Source organism: Passer montanus, unplaced genomic scaffold, assembly GCF_014805655.1.
Source record: "Passer montanus isolate IOZ18808 unplaced genomic scaffold, ASM1480565v1 scaffold127, whole genome shotgun sequence".
NCBI lineage: Eukaryota > Metazoa > Chordata > Aves > Passeriformes > Passeridae > Passer > Passer montanus.
In genome coordinates, this window is record NW_024359499.1 from 1,155,660 (window position 1) to 1,172,820 (window position 17,161).

Here is a 17,161-nt window from a genome sequence, read left to right on the forward strand (position 1 = left end):
GTGATCAGGGTGGGCAGAGTGGCAAAGCACAGCAAGGCCTTACCTCTGTGTCCCTGATAAATCCAGGAGAGGCTCCTCCAAGATCTTGTCCAGAATGCAGCTGTGCAGGAAAATGTACTGGGACTGGAAGGCAAAGGCAGACAGGAACTCAGAGCATCACACTGCAGAGACAGCACCACAGGGGGGCTGTGGTCCCTCTCCTGAAGGGCAATGCTGACACCTTGTCCCAGCCCCAGGGACTGGAGATAGGAGACAGACTGGGGAGCACCACAGACCAACAAGGTGGCGTGAGCTAAAAACTGCCTGCAAAGGGCCTGATCCTGTTCCTCAGTGCTCCAGGGTGTTTCTGAGCCTCCTGGGAGGTCTCAGACTCTGGATGTTGCTGTTGTGGGTCTAGCAGGGCACGAAGCAGCTGAAGACCCCCCCAGCAATTTCCACTCCAGCTGAGCTGCTGCTGTCAGCAGCAGGATGACAGTGCCAGGCTGGGGACCAGCCTGGGGGTGCTGGGGCTGGCTGGCCAGCCCTGTGAACTTCAACAGAACCAAGAGAGGGGCCAGGGGGAAGGGGGGGCAGAGATCTCACCAGTGTCTGGATCATCAGGTAGCGGTTCATCCTCAGGGCGTACACAACACCGAAGATGTCCACGGCCCTCTCCTGCTTCATCTGCTGCAGCAGCCGGTCCAGGGCAATGAAGGTGCCCGTGCGGCCCACGCCAGCACTGGCACAGCAAGGGTTAAACAAGGCCTGGCACCACAGCCCTGGCATCCTCCTGCTCCCAGAGCTGCTCCCTGGCACTGCCAGAGCACACCTGGCACTGCCCCAGCAGGGTATGGGCTGAGGAGCATCCAGGCTGCCCCGGGCTGGTGCTGACCATCTCCCCCTGCCCCACAGCCTGGGGCAGGCTGCCAGCAGAGCTGGACTCCTCAACACCCGAGCAGGAGACTCCAGAGAGCAGCTGTGTCTCCTGGGCACTGCCTTCCCTCACTCACAGTTTGTGCATCCCTCACCCCCTGCCCTCTCCCATCATCCCCCCACCACCCCGTGGGGCAGAGCCTCACCTGCAGTGCACGAGGGTCGGCCCTGCATCCTTGGTGCTCTGGATGTGCTCCTGGACCAGCTCCCTGAAGGTCATGATGGAAGTGGTGGACTCGGGGATGCCGTGGTCGGGCCAGGCTGTGTAGTGCAGGTGGGACACAAAGCGCTCTGCCTGCAGACCCTCCTGCAGGGGAATGCTGATGGGTGTGCAGCCCCAGGCAGCCTCACACCCCTGACAGCACCTGGGCACTTGAGGACACCTGGCTCAGCTGCAGGGAACAGCCAACATCAGGTCTGCACTGCCAGGTGGCTTCTGCTCCTCCAGGCTCCCCCACGGCCCCTGCCATGCTGTGGAGGTGGGAGGGAGCACATCTGCCTTTGACTGCCAGGGAACATGGCCTGGAAACCACAGGCTATCCTGGGCAGGGACATGGACATGAGAGAGCAAGGGTGGAGAGCAGCACGACACGTGCTGGACACCCCCGTGTCACCCTCACTGCTCCTCAGGGCTTGGGTCTTCCCTGAGCCCCAGAAATGGCAGGGAAAGGTGCCACCACTGCTGAGGAGAAAGGCCAGTGCCCACCCCAAAGCCCTGCCAGGTCCCCACAGCCCCTGGTGTCTGCACTCACGTGCCACAGCTTGAACTCCCGTACTGTCCACTCCTCAGAGCTGCTCTGCATCAGCAGGTGGACCCTCACCTGCCCATAGGACACTGGGGCAGCTTCAGATGGCCAGTAATGGTCACAGAGCACCTAGAGCAGGACAGGCTCCCAGTGAGGGACCAGGTGATCTGGCTCCCAGGGAGCATCTACAGACAGCAGCTGAAGGGGAGCCAGCACAGATCTTGGGGAGCGGGCAGGGATGTTTCCCCTTCCCACTGGGAGCTTTGCACAGCTCTCCCTCACAGCCCTGGCACAGATTTGGATCTCAGCCTCCTCCAGAAAAGAGGACCTCTGTGGGTCTCATCACCCCTGGAGACTGGAGGAACAGCCCATGTGAGGTGGCTCACCCAGAGGACATGGCAATTTCAGATTCTGCAGAAATATCTGAGGGTGATGGGCATGGTCCTAGCTGAGCTCCCACCCCAAGCTGAGGCTGAGCTGCACAGATCAGCCTCTCTACCCCCAAACTGTCAGAGAATCTGTGTGGGCTGTGCTCATCCTGGAGCCATACCAGAGCAGGGGTTTTGTGGAGGACATAGAGCCAGCCCTGGGCTCAGCTCCCACCTCCAGGTCAGGGCTGGGCTGGGGCTGGCACCAACCTACCCGCCCGTTCTCCATGCACACTGTCAGCATGATGATATTGCAGACATTCTGCTCCCACACCAGCCTCCAGAAATCCTCTATGGTTTTCTTTAGGGGCCCCTGGGTGGCAATGAACTCCTGCTGGGATGTGTAGCCCTGAGCAAGAGGCAGACAAGAGTGAGATGAGTTAGCAGGTTGCCAAGGCAGGTGGGTCCTGCCCCAGGACCAGTCAGTGCCTGGTCTGTTTTTGTGGTAGAAGGAGAAATTCCTGTTGCCCTTAGCCCACATGGGCACAGTTCCCAGGCAGCTGATCTCAGCAGCAGCTGATCTCACAGGAAGCATGAGCTGCCCAGCTACACTTTCTACATATTTGGAATAAAGTGACCCACACCATTTCCCTCCAAGCAGTTCCTCATTCAGTCTAACCAGAGAAATACAGATCTGGGCTGCCCCTGTGCTTCCCCTTCCCTGCTGAGGGCAGAGTGAGCATACAAGGTCTCAGGGGATTTCTTTGCCCTTGGACACACAGATGCCCCAGATCCACACAGTGGCCCCTGCATGCAGCGTGCCCTGCCTGTTACCTGGGAGCACCTCACACAGGGGGGATGAAGGCACAGCTCCAGGGTTGTTCAAATGCAGCTGCACAGACCAGAAGGGAAAAGAGCAGGCAGAGAGACAGGGCAGTAAGCTGGGAGGTGATGGAAGAGGATAGACAGTCCACGAGAAGAAAGCAGAGAGACCTCCCACGCTCACAGCATTTGCCATCTCACAGGCTTGCTACAGGGCAACCACAGCTCTCCACCTTCCCCCCAGCTCCTCACTGGCCTGTGCCAGCTGTGCCCAGCTGTTCACCAGCACATCTCACGCCCACCAGCCCTCACAGAAGGGAACACCTTGCCTCAACCCAGGCAGAGCTTCTGTGACAGAGCCCTGTGGGGCAGGCAGGTGGGCACTCACAGGCATGAAGTTGGCATTGATGTAGTCTGAGTGTGGATCCTCCCCCAGCTGGCTCAGCTTGACCCGAGAGTGATCATCTACTCACAGCATTTGCCATCTCACAGGCAATGCCTGCTACAGGGCAACCACAGCTCTCCACCTTCCCCCCAGCTCCTCACTGGCCTGTGCCAGCTGTGCCCAGCTGTTCACCAGCACATCTCACGCCCACCAGCCCTCACAGAAGGGAACACCTTGCCTCAACCCAGGCAGAGCTTCTGTGACAGAGCCCTGTGGGGCAGGCAGGTGGGCACTCACAGGCATGAAGTTGGCATTGATGTAGTCTGAGTGTGGATCCTCCCCCAGCTGGCTCAGCTTGACCCGAGAGTGATCATCTGCAAGAGAGCACACACAGGTGAGCCCCAAGGGGCCCTTCAGCAGGCCATGGGACCTGGGAACCCAGGGGGAGAAGCCCCAGCAGCTCCAGCAGGGAGGCTCTGTGCTCTGCCAGGCACCTTCTCCCCAGAGAGGTGAGCACTGCCTGCCAGCTGGGCTAGCAGGGGACTGGCAAACAGAGATGGGGCCAAGAGGCCCACCAGTGAAGCTCATGGACCCCCTCTGGTCTCCTGCTGGGACCCATCCTGAGCTGGCTCACCCAGCACAGCAGGAGCTGGGCAGGATGGGGGCTCAGCCCTGCCTCAACCTTTAAGCCTTGAGTCTCCAGCAGGAAAATGGAAACTGAGCCCATTGCAAGAGTCCTCCTGCTCCCAGGAAAGGAGGCAGGCACTGACCCTGGCAGGGATGCAAGGTGAGCCTGTCCTTGAACACTGCCCCGTGAGCTCCCAGCCTGGAGGCTGGGGGAGAAGGGAGGAGACAGCACTTACAGGGCAGCACATGGGGGTATCTGTTCTTGGAGACATTTGCTGGCAGCTCAGCCTCCACCTTCGACTGCTCCTTCCCAACTTCCTTCAGCTCCTGTAGGACAGGGGAAAAGATAAGCACGAACACTCCTCTGGAGAGCTCTGGTCAGCTCAGCTCCCTGCTCATGGCCAGTGGCTCTGTTAGGAGGGTAAAGAGGATTTCCCTCACACAGAGAGCTGCTCCACTCCTCCCTCACATGGCCTGTGCACTCTGAGCCATGGTGGCTTTTCCCACTGCTTTTTCCAACAGCATTGCTCAAATTTAAAAGAAAAGCTCAAGAACAACTACTGGGGGGAAAAGCCTTGGAAATCAACCACAAAGCTCAGAGGATTTTCTGCTGAGCAAACAGAAATATCTTGTGCTGCATCTGCTTCTGCCCCTGTCCTCACTCAAGAAGCCATAAAAGGGTGATCTGGGAAGGGTTTGAAATTGCTGATGGGAATGTGAAGATGCTGCAGCAGAACAGTCCAGAGGCTGCAAATGTTGGCAGTGGGAGCCAGGGAAGGCAGCCTGAGGTGAACTCATAGCCTGACCCTGAGGTCTGAGAGTGCTCCTCAGCCTTCCCTCTGGCTGCAGGCTCTTTTCTACCACTGTCAGGGTGGTTCTCATTGCCACCCCTCTCCCCTTCACCTCCAGTCAGGCCTGGGGCACTCTGCTCTGTGCTGGTTCACCTCATGCCACATGTGCTTTGAGCAGAACTTGAACAAAACAGGTTTTGAGCAAAGGAACTGTGTGCCACTTGGTCCATGCAATCTTTGGCCTCCAAGGCTGCTCCTTAGGCTGGCTGGGTGCTAGAAATGGAGAGGAGCACTCCACACTGACAGCCAACAGCATGAGCCACTGAGTGCAGAGACCAGGTGTCATCTCTAGGAGGGTCTCATCTCACCTCAAACTCCTGGAAGAAAGCCTGGTTAGCATTTGCTGTCTTCATCTCATAGTACTGCCTGAAGCTCTGCAGGGGAACTGGCCGGTGGACGTTTCTGCAGGAAATGAAGTCCAGAGGAAAACTTGCCTTAGCTCCTGGGAGGCCTGGCCAGCCTGCCAGGTGCCACTGGGACAGCCCTGCTGGGAGACCTGGATGCACACAGGGAGGGTTTCCAGCCACCTCACTGCCCAGGGAAGGTCCAGCAGTTTAAATACTGGGAGGGATTTCAAGGGGATGAGAATTTTCTCCTGCTGCAGAAACTCACAGAGGAGGTGTGGACAATGCATTGACTTGGATTGGAGATGGGCAATAATTACTGAACTTGGGAAAGGCTGATTTATAAAATAACTGAGAGGAGGAGACAGCTGGACTTTTCCTGAGTCAAAGCATGAAAAAGGAAGTAGGTAAAGGACAGTGGGAGCTGCAGTGGGGCCATACAGAGGGCAAACTCCAGCACTCACCTCAGGCTGTAGGTCACCATCTCCTGGGGTGGGCTGCTCTTCTTGGTTCTAGAATCAAAGCACAGGGTTAGGGAATAATGTGTTCTGACTCTGTGATTCAGAAGGCTGAATAATTGTTTTATTAAGCTATTCTATATTACACTAATACTATACTAAATAACATATTAAAGAGATATACTAAAGAATATTACACTAAAGAAATACTAAAGAAAAACCCGTGACTGTCTCCAGACAGTCACGATACACATAGATTTAGTTAGTCAAGGAATTAAAATAACTTTCACTAGTGTCTAATTAACAAATCACTTTGAGTAAATAATCTCTATAACACATTCCACATGTGCAAAACAACAAAAACAGTAAATAATGATAAGAATTGTTTTATCTTCTTCTTTGAGCTTCTCACTACTTTTCCAAGAGAGAAAACCTTAAAAACTTGTGCCTGCTGCTCTCTGTGAAGGGAGCTGTGGCTGCACACAGGAGCTGTTACTTTTGCCTGCAGTGCAGAGATCGATGCCATGAGGTACTGTGTGCCACTGGCAGGCACACTGCCTTGCACACCTGTAGGGTTTTGGGACTTAACTGCACGTGGGCAGCTCCTCTCTCCCCTCTGCCTTTGGCTTCTGAGCTTGCCAGGCACAATTCCACTAGCCCACATGGTAGTTTGTCCAAGTCTCTTTTTGCACCCTCTCCCTGCTCTCCTCCAGGCCTGGCACTGAAGGTTGGCTAACTCAGCCTGCACTCAACAGGTAAGATATGGCTCATTCTCACCTCTTTGCCTTGAGCTGTTTCCAGTAAACCAAAGCAAAAACAGCTGCAATTGTCAGAAGAAATCCCACAACGATTCCAGCAATTATTGGCATTGAGAGTGGAGCTGTGTCTGCACTGGATCCAGCAGCTGGAATTGAAAGGAGACAGTATAGAGAGAAGAATCAGTAAAAAAGCTTTTTATGACGAGGGTGGGGAGGCCCTGGCACAGTGTGCCCAGAGCAGCTGTGGCTGCCCCATCCCTGGAAGTGTCCAAGGCCAGGCTGGATGGGGCTTGGAGCACCCTGGGACAGTGGAACGTGTCCCTGCCCATGGCAGGGAGTGGAACTATATGAGCTTTAAGGCCCCTTCCAACCCAAACCATTTTATAGTTCTATTATATATGGCTGCATTTATTCTATTTATTATATTTACTATAGCCTACGAGCTCCCTCTGGCTGCTCATTACCTCTGACCTACACAGCCAGGTAGGGAAGATGCTGTTCTCCAGCTTACCTGAGAACGTGGTGAATGTCACAGCAGGGGCTACTGGGTCATATTTGGTGAAGGCAGCAATGCTAAACCTAAAGGCAAAGCAGAGTCTTGAGTCAGGACAGCCTGAGCTGAGCACAGCACCCAGAACCCAGCACCCAGCAGGCAGGACCCAGGGGAACAGAACTGCTGCCTGGAAAAAGCTGGTTTGCCGTTATGGATTTAGGGGATGTGTGAAAATGGTCTTCCCTCCCTTTTCTGCTTCTTGGACAAGTTTGTTGCACTTGGGAAAGCATGAGAAATTGTTCAGAAAGCACAAATGGGAAGCAGCTCCCTCCAAAGGGTTATCTGCAGAGAATGGCAGTGTCTGGTCTCTTATAAGCCTCAAAAAATTAAAACCACATAGTTCATGTCAGCTGGTTAGCAGGGTTGACAGGAAGGAGCTGAGCCCTGTTTGACATTTCAGTTAGAAGGGCCAGACCTGCCCAGACCCTTCCTTGCACACACACACGAGTGGCTGGTGCATCCCCTTCCCTGTGCAGATCTGGCCCTCATCCCCTCCTGGCAGCAGGCACACCAATGCCCACAGCTCTCTGACTTTCCTTCTGAGCAGGTGACCTGGAAGGGCCCTTCTTGTGCCCTAAATGCAAGCCAAAGCTTTTAAAGGTAGCACTGGATTTTAGCAGCCAAGGGTTTGTTGACTGAGTGGGTCCCCACACCCAGCTGCCAGGGCACAGACCTCCTCTGAAAAGTGAGCCTGCAGATGCCAAGGCATGAAAGATGAGGGCTTGTGGATAAATAACTCACTGAAAGACAGGAAACAAGAACAGAAAGTCTGAGTGGGAATGAGCTGTCAGCTTTTCACCACCCTAATAATCATTAATTCAGCAGCACAGTCTACTGTGGATATTTAGGCTGGATATTTAGGCTGAGTGTTCTATGTACTGAGGATATTTAGGCTGGATATTTAAGATATTTAGGTCAGATATTTAGGATATTTAGGTCAAGTGCTGTTTGTACTGAGAACATTTATGTTTTTAGGGCAGCCAAACGGAGAGAAAGTCGTGGTGTAAAAGTAAGAAAGCTGTGGTGTAAAAGACCTTCTAGTCCTGAATAACTGGACAGTTCAGTACATGTTACTGACTCACGGGACTGAATCATGGCAGGTGGACTAATGACAGGGCTGGTGTCCCTGAATAAGCTGCTCCCCTTGGGAGCTCCCTGCTGGAGTGAGAAGTCCAAGTGGTGGGGCAGGTTCAGAGCCTGTGCCTGGCTCATCAGTGCCTGGGGTGACTGTGCTGCTGCTGAAGCCCCTCGAGGCTGCTGGCAGCCCTTAGTCTGAGATCTCTGCCCTGCTGCTCCCTCTCCATCCCAGCTGACCCCTCTGTCCCTGCACAGCTGAGGCTGAGGGGTGAAGTCCTGCCTGAGGGTGAGGCACGAGGAATACACAACAGACAGATGTGATGGGTGAGCAGTCTCCAGGCTTCTGAAACCTCCTGAGATCCCCAGCCAGCCCAGGGACCTGGGATGGACACAGGATGGGGGTGCAGTGTCAGCCATTCTCCTGCCAGGCAGGATTACACAGCACACCAGAACTGCTCTCTGCTCTCCATGACCCCAGTCTGGCTGGAATTTCCCAGGCAATGGCTCTCTGGAAACTCCCTTTTTTTTCCCCCTGGAAAAACAGCCATTTCCCACCCTCTGGGTGTTATCACCAATCTGGGCCAGTGCTGCCCCAACCAGCAGCTTAAGAGCCCCTGTTTGGCACAGGTGTGAATATAAAACAACTCAGAAAAGTTACATTTTCCATGTCTGCACACAGGAACAGTAGTGAGAAAAGGGAGGGAGGGAGGGAGGGAGGGAGGAAGGAAGGAAGGGAGGAAGGAAGGAAGGAAGGAAGGAAGGAAGGAAGGAAGGAAGGGCCAGCAGGTCCAACCCCAACACCCACTCACTACAAAATGTACAGGCAGATTTAATTCTGCCTTTATTCCCAGTGGAAAGGGAAGCTCTCTCATGCACACACTCTCCTACAGACTCTCATTCTCTTTTCCTAATGCTCTCCATGGCTTTATCACCATCAGCCATCCTTGCTGCCAGTTTCTTTAAAGTAAAATGAGATAACCTTCCAGACTCTGGAGGACAGAGAAATGCCTGTGGATGTGATCCCCATTTGATGGAACTGTGAGCTGCTAAATTAACAGGACTGATTAAAGATACCATTTTTTGTTAGCAGTGGAAAACCTGGTTTTCCGTCAGCACTTTTAAAGGTAACCTACAAGAAAATATGAACCTCCATATTCCTGGATCCTATTCACTGTCAAGTAAATTCGGAACTTATGGCTGTTGGAATCCATGTGTGTGTCTCATGGGGAACTCAGACCTCAGCCTGAGTGTTTGCTAACCCCAGCCTCTGGACCTCCCACTGAGTAGGCACCACTGGAACTGTTTCCATATCAGTTTCACTTTTGCACTGTCCGCATATGGTCCTACAAATTACAGCATCTGTGTTAGCTCCTATCCTGGGGCTGGACATCTGCTCAGCTCCTGAGACAACACACACAGCCCCTGGCAGCCTCAGCTTTCCCTCTCCCTGCCCACTACACTGCCAAATATTCCCTGCATGCCAGCCCTGCCTTCCTGGTGGAGAACCCTTGGGGATTGGGGGTGTGAGGGTGAGGTGACATCCAGGGAGCCGGTGGCATCCTTGCAGGGACACGTGCAGTCCTTTTTCTCCTCCAGCCCCTTCCCCTCAGGAGGGACGCTGCCATCTCTCACCTGTACTGCTCGTTGGCTTTCAGCTTCCCGTTGCAGGTGGCCCTGGACTGGCCACACTCCTCTGTCCCCACTGGCACCCTCCAGGTGTCGGGAGAGCTCCTCTGGTGGAAGGGGTTGGGAATGAGCACTGCCAGGTAGGAGTCCTCTGTCCCGTAGTAGTGGTCGTACCATGTGCTGGACATGATCTCCTGGGTGGGCCTCAGCACTGCAGGGGAAGGTGACAGTGACAGTGACAGTCCCACAGCGATGCCCAGGGGTCCTGCTGCCCTCCAGGGAGCCAGCACGGAGTGGGACATGCAGGGACACTTACGTGACTCGTTGGTGGTAGCAATGACTCCGTAGTACTCGATCTGGCCGTTCTCCTCACTGAACAGCTCGGGTGAGATGATGACCGTGGAGCTGGCCTCCACTGGGAACACGTCTGCACGCAGGGGCGGGGGCAGGGCTGCAACAGCAACCAGCAGGCACAGAGCCTCAGTGTGTCCTGCTCCCAGACCCCCTGCTCAGCCTGGGACTGGTGCCAGCAGCACAGCCACAGCCCCGACCCACTGCAGGGCAGTGCAGCCCCGACCCACTGCCCCCCGTGGGGCTCTCAGGCAGCCCAAAGAGCCCCCAGCTCTGACCAGCAGCACGGGGTGATGTCTCCTGGGGTGTTTCCCTGTGGAAAGAGGGGACTCACGCTCCACTGCTGTGCTGCAGAGCAGAGTCACAGCCTGGCTCCTCAGTGTGTTCATGCCCACGGTGCTCACAAGGATTTGGTAGGAGGAGTTGGGCTCCAGCCCCTCCAGACTGGCCTCGCTTGAAGGGATGCTCATGGTAAGCCTGGAGGTGGGGGGTCCTTCAGAAAGTCTCTCTGTCACCACCTCATAAGCCTCCACATCTCCAGGAGAGCTCGTCCAGTTCAAGTAAAGGCTCCTTGACTCTGGTAGGCACTGCACATCTTTCACTGGATTTGGCTCTGCAAAGGAGACAGGGCAGGCTCTGGGCTCACTGGATCAGAGAAATCCCAACCTCTGCCCCTGTCAGCTTCTGCTCCCCAGGCCAGTGAGATGAGCAGAGCTGGACACCTGCAGCCTGGGAGCCTGCTGTGCCATGGGCCACAGGGCAGTGGGAATGGGCAGGGCCTGAGCTCACATCTGACATGAGACATCACCCACTGGATGCTGCAAAGCCTGCTCTGCTTCACAGGCAGCCAGGAGATCTCTGTGGTGGGGCTAGCTTAGGGAGCCAATGGCTACCAGAGGGTCACCTCACTGGCTTTCCCTATCTCCCACCACAAAACCTCCCCTTCCCATGCCTCTGTTGACACTCCAGACTCGAGGCCACCCAGGTGTTCCCTCCTCTTCCAGCCTGCCCTGCTCCCCATGGCAGCGTGTACCCACCCACGGGCACTGCCAAGGGCTTGGTGCTGCTCCAGTAGGGCCCAGCCACGCAGCTCAAGGACACCGAGTAGTTCCTGCCTGGGATCAGCCCCTGGAGGAGGTGCTGGACTTGTCCTCTGCCCAGGGAGTGCCTCCAGGGCAGCGAGCTGTTCCGGGGGTCCCGCAGCCACAGCTGGCACTCGTCCTGCTGGCCAGAGATGCTGCCCCAGGAGATCAGCATGGTGTTGTTCCCTTCAGCCACTGCCGAGAGATTCTGGGGGACTGAGGGGGCTGCAACAAAAACCACACCAGGAGGAGTTACTGGTATGCATCTGCTCTCTTCTATTCTACAGAGACACAAGGAGGAGGTGGGTGACACAAGGAGACCCCCCATGTTCAGTGACAACATTCCTGCAGCTGCTGTTTGCCAGAAATGACCTTTAAATGGCAGCTGAAGGACATACACAGTGAGGAGTGTGAGGAGATGGATTCTTCCTCCTGCTAATTAGCAAGTTTCATTAGAAACCTGCCCGAAGGGCTCTGCACATGACTCCCTGTACCCTGCCAGGGGATGGCTGAGCGTGGGAGCAGGGACTGCTGGATTCCCCAAGCAAAGTGTGGGGACTGTGGGGACGAGCACATGAAAAGGCTTATTGTGCTTATCTGCATTTCCACATTCCATAAAAAGAAAAAAAAAGCCCATCCTCCCCTTATACCCCATGCCAGCAATTCTCTGAGTGCCTGGAAAAAATGCAGCAGGAATGGTGGGGTGTCCCCCCCAGCTGTGAGGCCTCATGGTCCCCCAGGCTGTGGCTGTCATCTACCAGAGCAGCACTGCTGCCATGGGATCCTGTGCTCTTGTTCAGCCACACGTGCCTGGAGGAGCCAGACTTCAACCAGTGGGGCCATGGGCTGGAGGCTGCCTCCTGGAACAGCACTGGTGGCTGCCAGGCCCTGCCCCAGGCAGCAGGACTGCCCTGCCCCACTCTCCCATCCACCAGGGATGGTGCCCAGCCATGATCCCACTCCTACACTGGCACTTCTCACCCCATCTCATCCCATCCCTGGAAATATCCAAGGTCAGCTTAGACAGGGCTCTGAGCACCCTGATCTAGTTGAAGATGTCCCTGCCACTAACAGGGGACTTGGTCTTTAAAGGTCCTTCCAATTCCAACCCAAACCTTTCTCTGACCCTACAGCTCCCTGGCTGAGTCTCTGCCCTCCCCACTGCAGGTGCTGAGCCCACCCAGATGGGAAGGCTGAGCCTCGTGCAGGATGCAGAATCTCCAGCTCTGACACTCACTTGTCCAGTCACTGATGTTCCCTGCCGAGGCTGCATAGGGCCCTGCCACGGACACCACTTCCAGCAGGTATTTGTGTCCTGGAGCCAGGCCAGAAAAGGTGAATTTGCTGGTGCCTTTCCCAACAGAAACGTTGGCTGCCACAATGCCAGAGCCCCAGTGATAGAGGAGGAGCCTGTAGCTGTCTTGTCCTTGGGGCTCAGCTCGCCAAGATGCACTCAGCCTGTTGGGGTAGCCCTGGTTTGTCATGTACACGTTACGGGGTGCCAAGGGGTCTGCCAAGACAGCACAGGACACATGTCAGCAAAGGGACCCTGGACACTGCCTGGGTCTCCTGTAGTGCCACCAGAATGGGTGCACCACACTTACTTCTCTAAGAAAATTAACTATGTATTTTACAGTCTAGATAAATAACTGTTAACAAGATTTAGGATAATTTATATTAAACAGCACTTAAACTTAGAATGAATAAACTTTAATAATAAAGAATAATAGACTTAATTTTAATAGAATAGTAAAGTGATAAAATGTAGCTTAAGAGTACTTAAATATAGTGAAACTACTTAATATTATTAACACTCAACTTATTAAAGGTTATTATTTATAAATGTTTTAACTTATATTATTAACATAAGAGGTATTAAAATCTAGATAAAATAAATAAAACATATATATATTAGAAGATCATTTAGATGGACAGCGCCCTTAGCCTCCACTGTGTGGCTCCACCCCCCAGCCCAGAGGCAGCTCAAAGCTTCTGCAAATTTCTCTGTGCTTATCTGAGCAGGGACAGCCCTGTCCCCTGGGGAGGGGTGAGGAGGGAACACCAGGCAGCCAGGGGACAGGGGAAGGTGAACACCCTGCCCTGGAGCTCCAGCTGCCCTCACCCAGGCTGGTGGAGCTGATGAGAGAGGGCAGAGCTCTGCTCACTGCCATTGCCTGGGGTCTGCTGTGAAGGTCAGCAGGGCCATGTTCTTGGCCATGAGCTTTCCTGACTGCCCAGCAAGGCACACACCTGCTGGAACCCTGATGCTGAGAATTTCAGACTGTCTGTGCTGACAGGCACTGTCCCCCAAGAGAACACTGCATTGACCTGAGGCCACGGAGAAGCTTCCAAAACTGATTGATAGCACTGGGATTGTGGGTGTGGAGTTGGTTAGAAGTGTGTGATATCACAGGGTGGAAAACTTAAGAGTTTGGGGTTTTATAATATAGAAATAAATATGAAGAAAGATGGAGGTTTTAGGTGGAGGCAGGTTGTTCTTCCTTTTCCTTCTTCTCCATGGGTTTGGATGGTATTTTGTGATTGGACAGAAAAGTCCACATTGTGGGCTTCATGGGATCAGTTATTGGGTTAAAAGGCAAAATAATTTCTTAATTGGATAGTTTAGCCTTAAAAGACCTTGTAACAAGAGATAGTTAGCCATTTTGTGCCTTGCTAATGAAGGACTGCAGAACTCACAGTTTTGAGGCTGTAACACTGTAAGAAACAATAAACACCTGAGTCCGAACGCGAACTATCCTCTCAAGTGCCTTCAATCCTGACCCCGACAGAGGCAGAAAAAACAAGCAGAGAAGCCACACACATCCCCTCACAAAAGGTACTCACAAGTCCAGTTGCTGACGTTCCCCGCAGGTGCCCTGAAGGAGCCAGCCACAGATGCCACCTCCAGCAGGTATTTGCTCCCTGGGGCCAGCCCCGTGAAGGTGAAGTTGTGGGTGTCTCTCCCAAGCGAGGCTGTGGCTGCCACGGTGCCCAGAGGGGCACGGTACAGGGTCAGGGTGTATCCATCCCTGCCCCCAGCTGCAGCCCCCCAGGCCACGCTCAGCCTGTCGGGGTGCCCCGTGCTCAGCAGGCGCACGGCGGCCGGGGGCAGCGGGCCTGGGGAGGAAACACAGGTCACTGCCAGCAGCCACACCTGGCTCAGCACAAGGAGAAGCTCCACATCTGTGCCAAGCCTGTGCTGCAGGAGCTGGGGCAGCAGCAGGCCTGGGGAGCCACCACAGCTCATGTTAGGGACAGGACACTGAGCAGCAGGACACAGACGCCTGACGGCCATCGTGCAGCAGGACAGGTGCTCCCCGAGGGAGGACCCCTCTGACAAATGCCTCCTCATCCTCACTTTTCTCCATCTCACCTCACCTTTAGTGATGCTCACCCTTACTGATCCCCCACATGCCAAGCCCTCCTCATCCAGGTCATGCTCATTCCCTCAGCCCAGAGGGAACAGCTGCACCCTCACATGAGCACAGGTGTGCTCCCACACCCAGCTGCTGGGCAGGTAAGCACTGGCACAGCCTCTGCTCTCTGACCAGCCCTAGGATCTTTCTGGGTGGGGAGAAGTGCTGATTAGCCCATCTCCAGAGCAAAGACCTGTTCTCCTGGGAGGACTGTGGAATGGTTTCTTGTACTACACTGATTTGTTTAATGAACCTTTATGGTGAGCTGGTTTCTCCCTGTGGGAAAGGACTCAGTGAGCCTCCTGTACACAGGTACAGTACAGGTGCCCTGTACACATCTGTGCTTCTGTACACAGGGAGATGGGTCAGCACAGGTAGGGAATGTCCCGGCATGGCACATCTGGGCAGCCCTGTTCCAGCAGCACGTCCTTGTGCAAGCCTACAGCTGAACATGCCAGTGCCATGCAGCCAGCAGTGTGCCCCTGCACTAACTGCTGTATGTCACACCTGTGCAGAGGTGTGTGCACATCTCCAAAGCCACCAGGTCCCCTGTGAACCTCCCAACTCTCCCCAGGACAGTCCAGTGGTGTGACATTTCCCACCCCTCTGCAGAGGACACTGCTTCAGGTACTTACGTGTCCAGCCACTGATTTTGGGCGCTGCTGCCTGGTACTGCCCAGCTGTGGCAGTGGCTTCCAGGGAGTACTCGTGTCCTGGGGCCAGCCCCGTGAAGGTGAAGTTGTGGGTGTCTCTCCCAAGCGAGGCTGTGGCTGCCACGGTGCCCAGAGGGGCACGGTACAGGGTCAGGGTGTATCCATCCCTGCCCCCAGCTGCAGCCCCCCAGGCCACGCTCAGCCTGTCGGGGTGCCCCGTGCTCAGCAGGCGCACGGCGGCCGGGGCCAGCGGGCCTGGGGAGGAAACACAGGTCACTGCCAGCAGCCACACCTGGCTCAGCACAAGGAGAAGCTCCACATCTGTGCCAAGCCTGTGCTGCAGGAGCTGGGGCAGCAGCAGGGTGCCACAGGCTGGCTCTGACTCTGTGGCAGCTGGCTGGCTGCTGGCTGATACTGTGGATTGCTGTGGGTGGCTACCACAGTGTGGCACAGGGTGTGGCACAGACTTCTCATGCTGCATCCAGCAGAGAACAAGCTCTGGGTACTTGCATGGGTGGCAGAGGTAAGCATGACAGCTGCACCAGTATGGTCCCTGACTGAACTGGGAAGGGGAGATCTGGTGAAGAACACTGCAAGGAGAACATCATACTCACGTGTGCAGTGGGTGAAGTTGGGGGTGCTGGCATGGAAGGGCCCAGCTGTGGCACTCACTGCCACGCTGTAGCGGGTGCCAGGGCTCAGGCTCCTCAGGATGTGACTCCTGGCATGCCCAGGCAGCAGCGTGTGCCCCACGGGAATGCCAGACACTGTGTCACGGGCATCCACCACGAAGCCTTCTGCCCCTCGGCCCAGCACTGCCCAGGACACCACCAGTGCTGAGCCCGAGGGGCTGCTCAGGGTGAGGTTCACAGGGGCCAAGGGATCTGCAAAGCAACAGGGAGACAGTTAGCCCTCCTGCTCAGTGCTGAGAGCTGGCTGCTGTGCCCAGGGTTCCTCCAGGCAGGCTGGACCAGAGACCCTCTGGAGAGAAGCCTGGGCACAAAGGGCCAGGCAGGGCACATGGCTTTGATCGGATCATCCCTGGGGTCTGCAGCTGGTTGTGGCAGGGGAGATAACCAGAGCCTCTGGGGTGGATGGGGGGATTGGCTCTGTGCCCAGGATGGAGTGAGGGCAGTGAGCAGAAAGGTGGGACCATCACACTGAAGCTGTGGGCATAGCTTGGGATGGGGAAGGTGGCAGTGGGGGCTCTGGAAGGATCAGGTGGAGGCTCACAGTGGGGCACTGGGCCCAACCCAGCCAGTCAGACTCACATGTCCATTGGGTGACGTTGATGGAAGAGGCTTCTAATGAGCCTTTCACAGCAGTGACTTGCACAGCAAACTTGCTGCCTGCTTCCAGGTGAGTCCAGGTGATGTTCAGAGCATCTGGACTCAAGGTCTGGACCTGAATCCTGCTCTGGGTGCTGAGGCTATACAGAGTAACATGGTAGTGGTCCCTCCTGCCAGGGGGCTCGTTCCAGGATGTGTAAAGCTCTGAGGAGCTACCTGGGTTGGTAAGGCTCAGGTTTGTTGGTGCAGCAGGAACTGTGAGGAAAAATAAGACACACGAGTCAGAGAGGAAAAGATCCACTTCTGAACATGCAGCCATCTTCGTACATGGAGATTGTGAGAAGCAGGATGTGACCACAGGCCAGCTCCACCAGGAACCAGGCCAGGGTGCCCTCCTCCTGCCCTCCTCTCATTTCATCTCCCCAGGGGCCAACACTGATCCCATCACCCGTGGGTGTCAGATGCTGACCTGTGCAGCCGGTGATGTTCTCGGGGAGGGAGCGGTAGGGCCCAGCCACTGCCCAGATCCTAACAAGATAGCATGTTCCTGCTTCCAGCTGTGGCACAGTGACATTGCTGCTGTCCTTCCCTGCTTCCAGGTTCCTTGGCTGTGCAGAAGAGCCCTCCTGGAGCACGCTGAGCAGGTATCCATCCCTGTGCCCAGGAGCAGCCTCCCAGTGCACAGCCAGAGCCCGGGCCATGCTGACGGGGCTGGCAGACAGGGAACGAGGAGGCAGTGGGACTGCGGGAGAGAAACAGTGTCACTGGGGCACACCTGGGCTGGGCAGAACGGACTCTAGCTTGGGAATGAAGCTGGGAGCTGGAGGACTGGGGGCATCCACA

At 55.4% G+C, this 17,161-nt stretch overlaps 1 protein-coding gene across 8 annotated transcripts in view; it reads right to left on the reverse strand.

Moving 5' to 3' along the window:
- Nucleotides 1-17,161, reverse strand: part of LOC120497300 (receptor-type tyrosine-protein phosphatase V-like) — a 36,650-nt gene that overhangs the window by 7,564 nt on the left and 11,925 nt on the right. For 6 of the 8 annotated variants that reach the window (XR_005626476.1, XR_005626475.1, XM_039698560.1 and 3 more), the window contains 21 exons: nt 16,788-17,060; nt 16,301-16,573; nt 15,644-15,913; nt 15,012-15,284; nt 13,805-14,077; nt 12,198-12,470; nt 10,916-11,185; nt 10,213-10,491; nt 9,844-9,978; nt 9,534-9,738; nt 6,783-6,850; nt 6,291-6,417; nt 5,520-5,567; nt 5,020-5,113; nt 4,097-4,187; nt 3,531-3,607; nt 2,301-2,435; nt 1,665-1,787; nt 1,059-1,219; nt 583-718; nt 44-123 (listed from right to left, as the gene is read on the reverse strand). Coding sequence is in view for 6 of the 8 variants with exons in the window: in XM_039698560.1 (XP_039554494.1) it covers nt 44-123; nt 583-718; nt 1,059-1,219; nt 1,665-1,787; nt 2,301-2,435; nt 3,531-3,607; nt 4,097-4,187; nt 5,020-5,113; nt 5,520-5,567; nt 6,291-6,417; nt 6,783-6,850; nt 9,534-9,738; nt 9,844-9,978; nt 10,213-10,491; nt 10,916-11,185; nt 12,198-12,470; nt 13,805-14,077; nt 15,012-15,284; nt 15,644-15,913; nt 16,301-16,573; nt 16,788-17,060 (3,664 nt within the window). In the remaining 2 variants the exon portion in view is untranslated. The remainder of the gene's footprint in view (nt 1-43; nt 124-582; nt 719-1,058; nt 1,220-1,664; nt 1,788-2,300; nt 2,436-3,530; nt 3,608-4,096; nt 4,188-5,019; nt 5,114-5,519; nt 5,568-6,290; nt 6,418-6,782; nt 6,851-9,533; nt 9,739-9,843; nt 9,979-10,212; nt 10,492-10,915; nt 11,186-12,197; nt 12,471-13,804; nt 14,078-15,011; nt 15,285-15,643; nt 15,914-16,300; nt 16,574-16,787; nt 17,061-17,161) is intronic. The other 2 variants (XM_039698564.1, XM_039698563.1) reach the window with 2 other exon arrangements.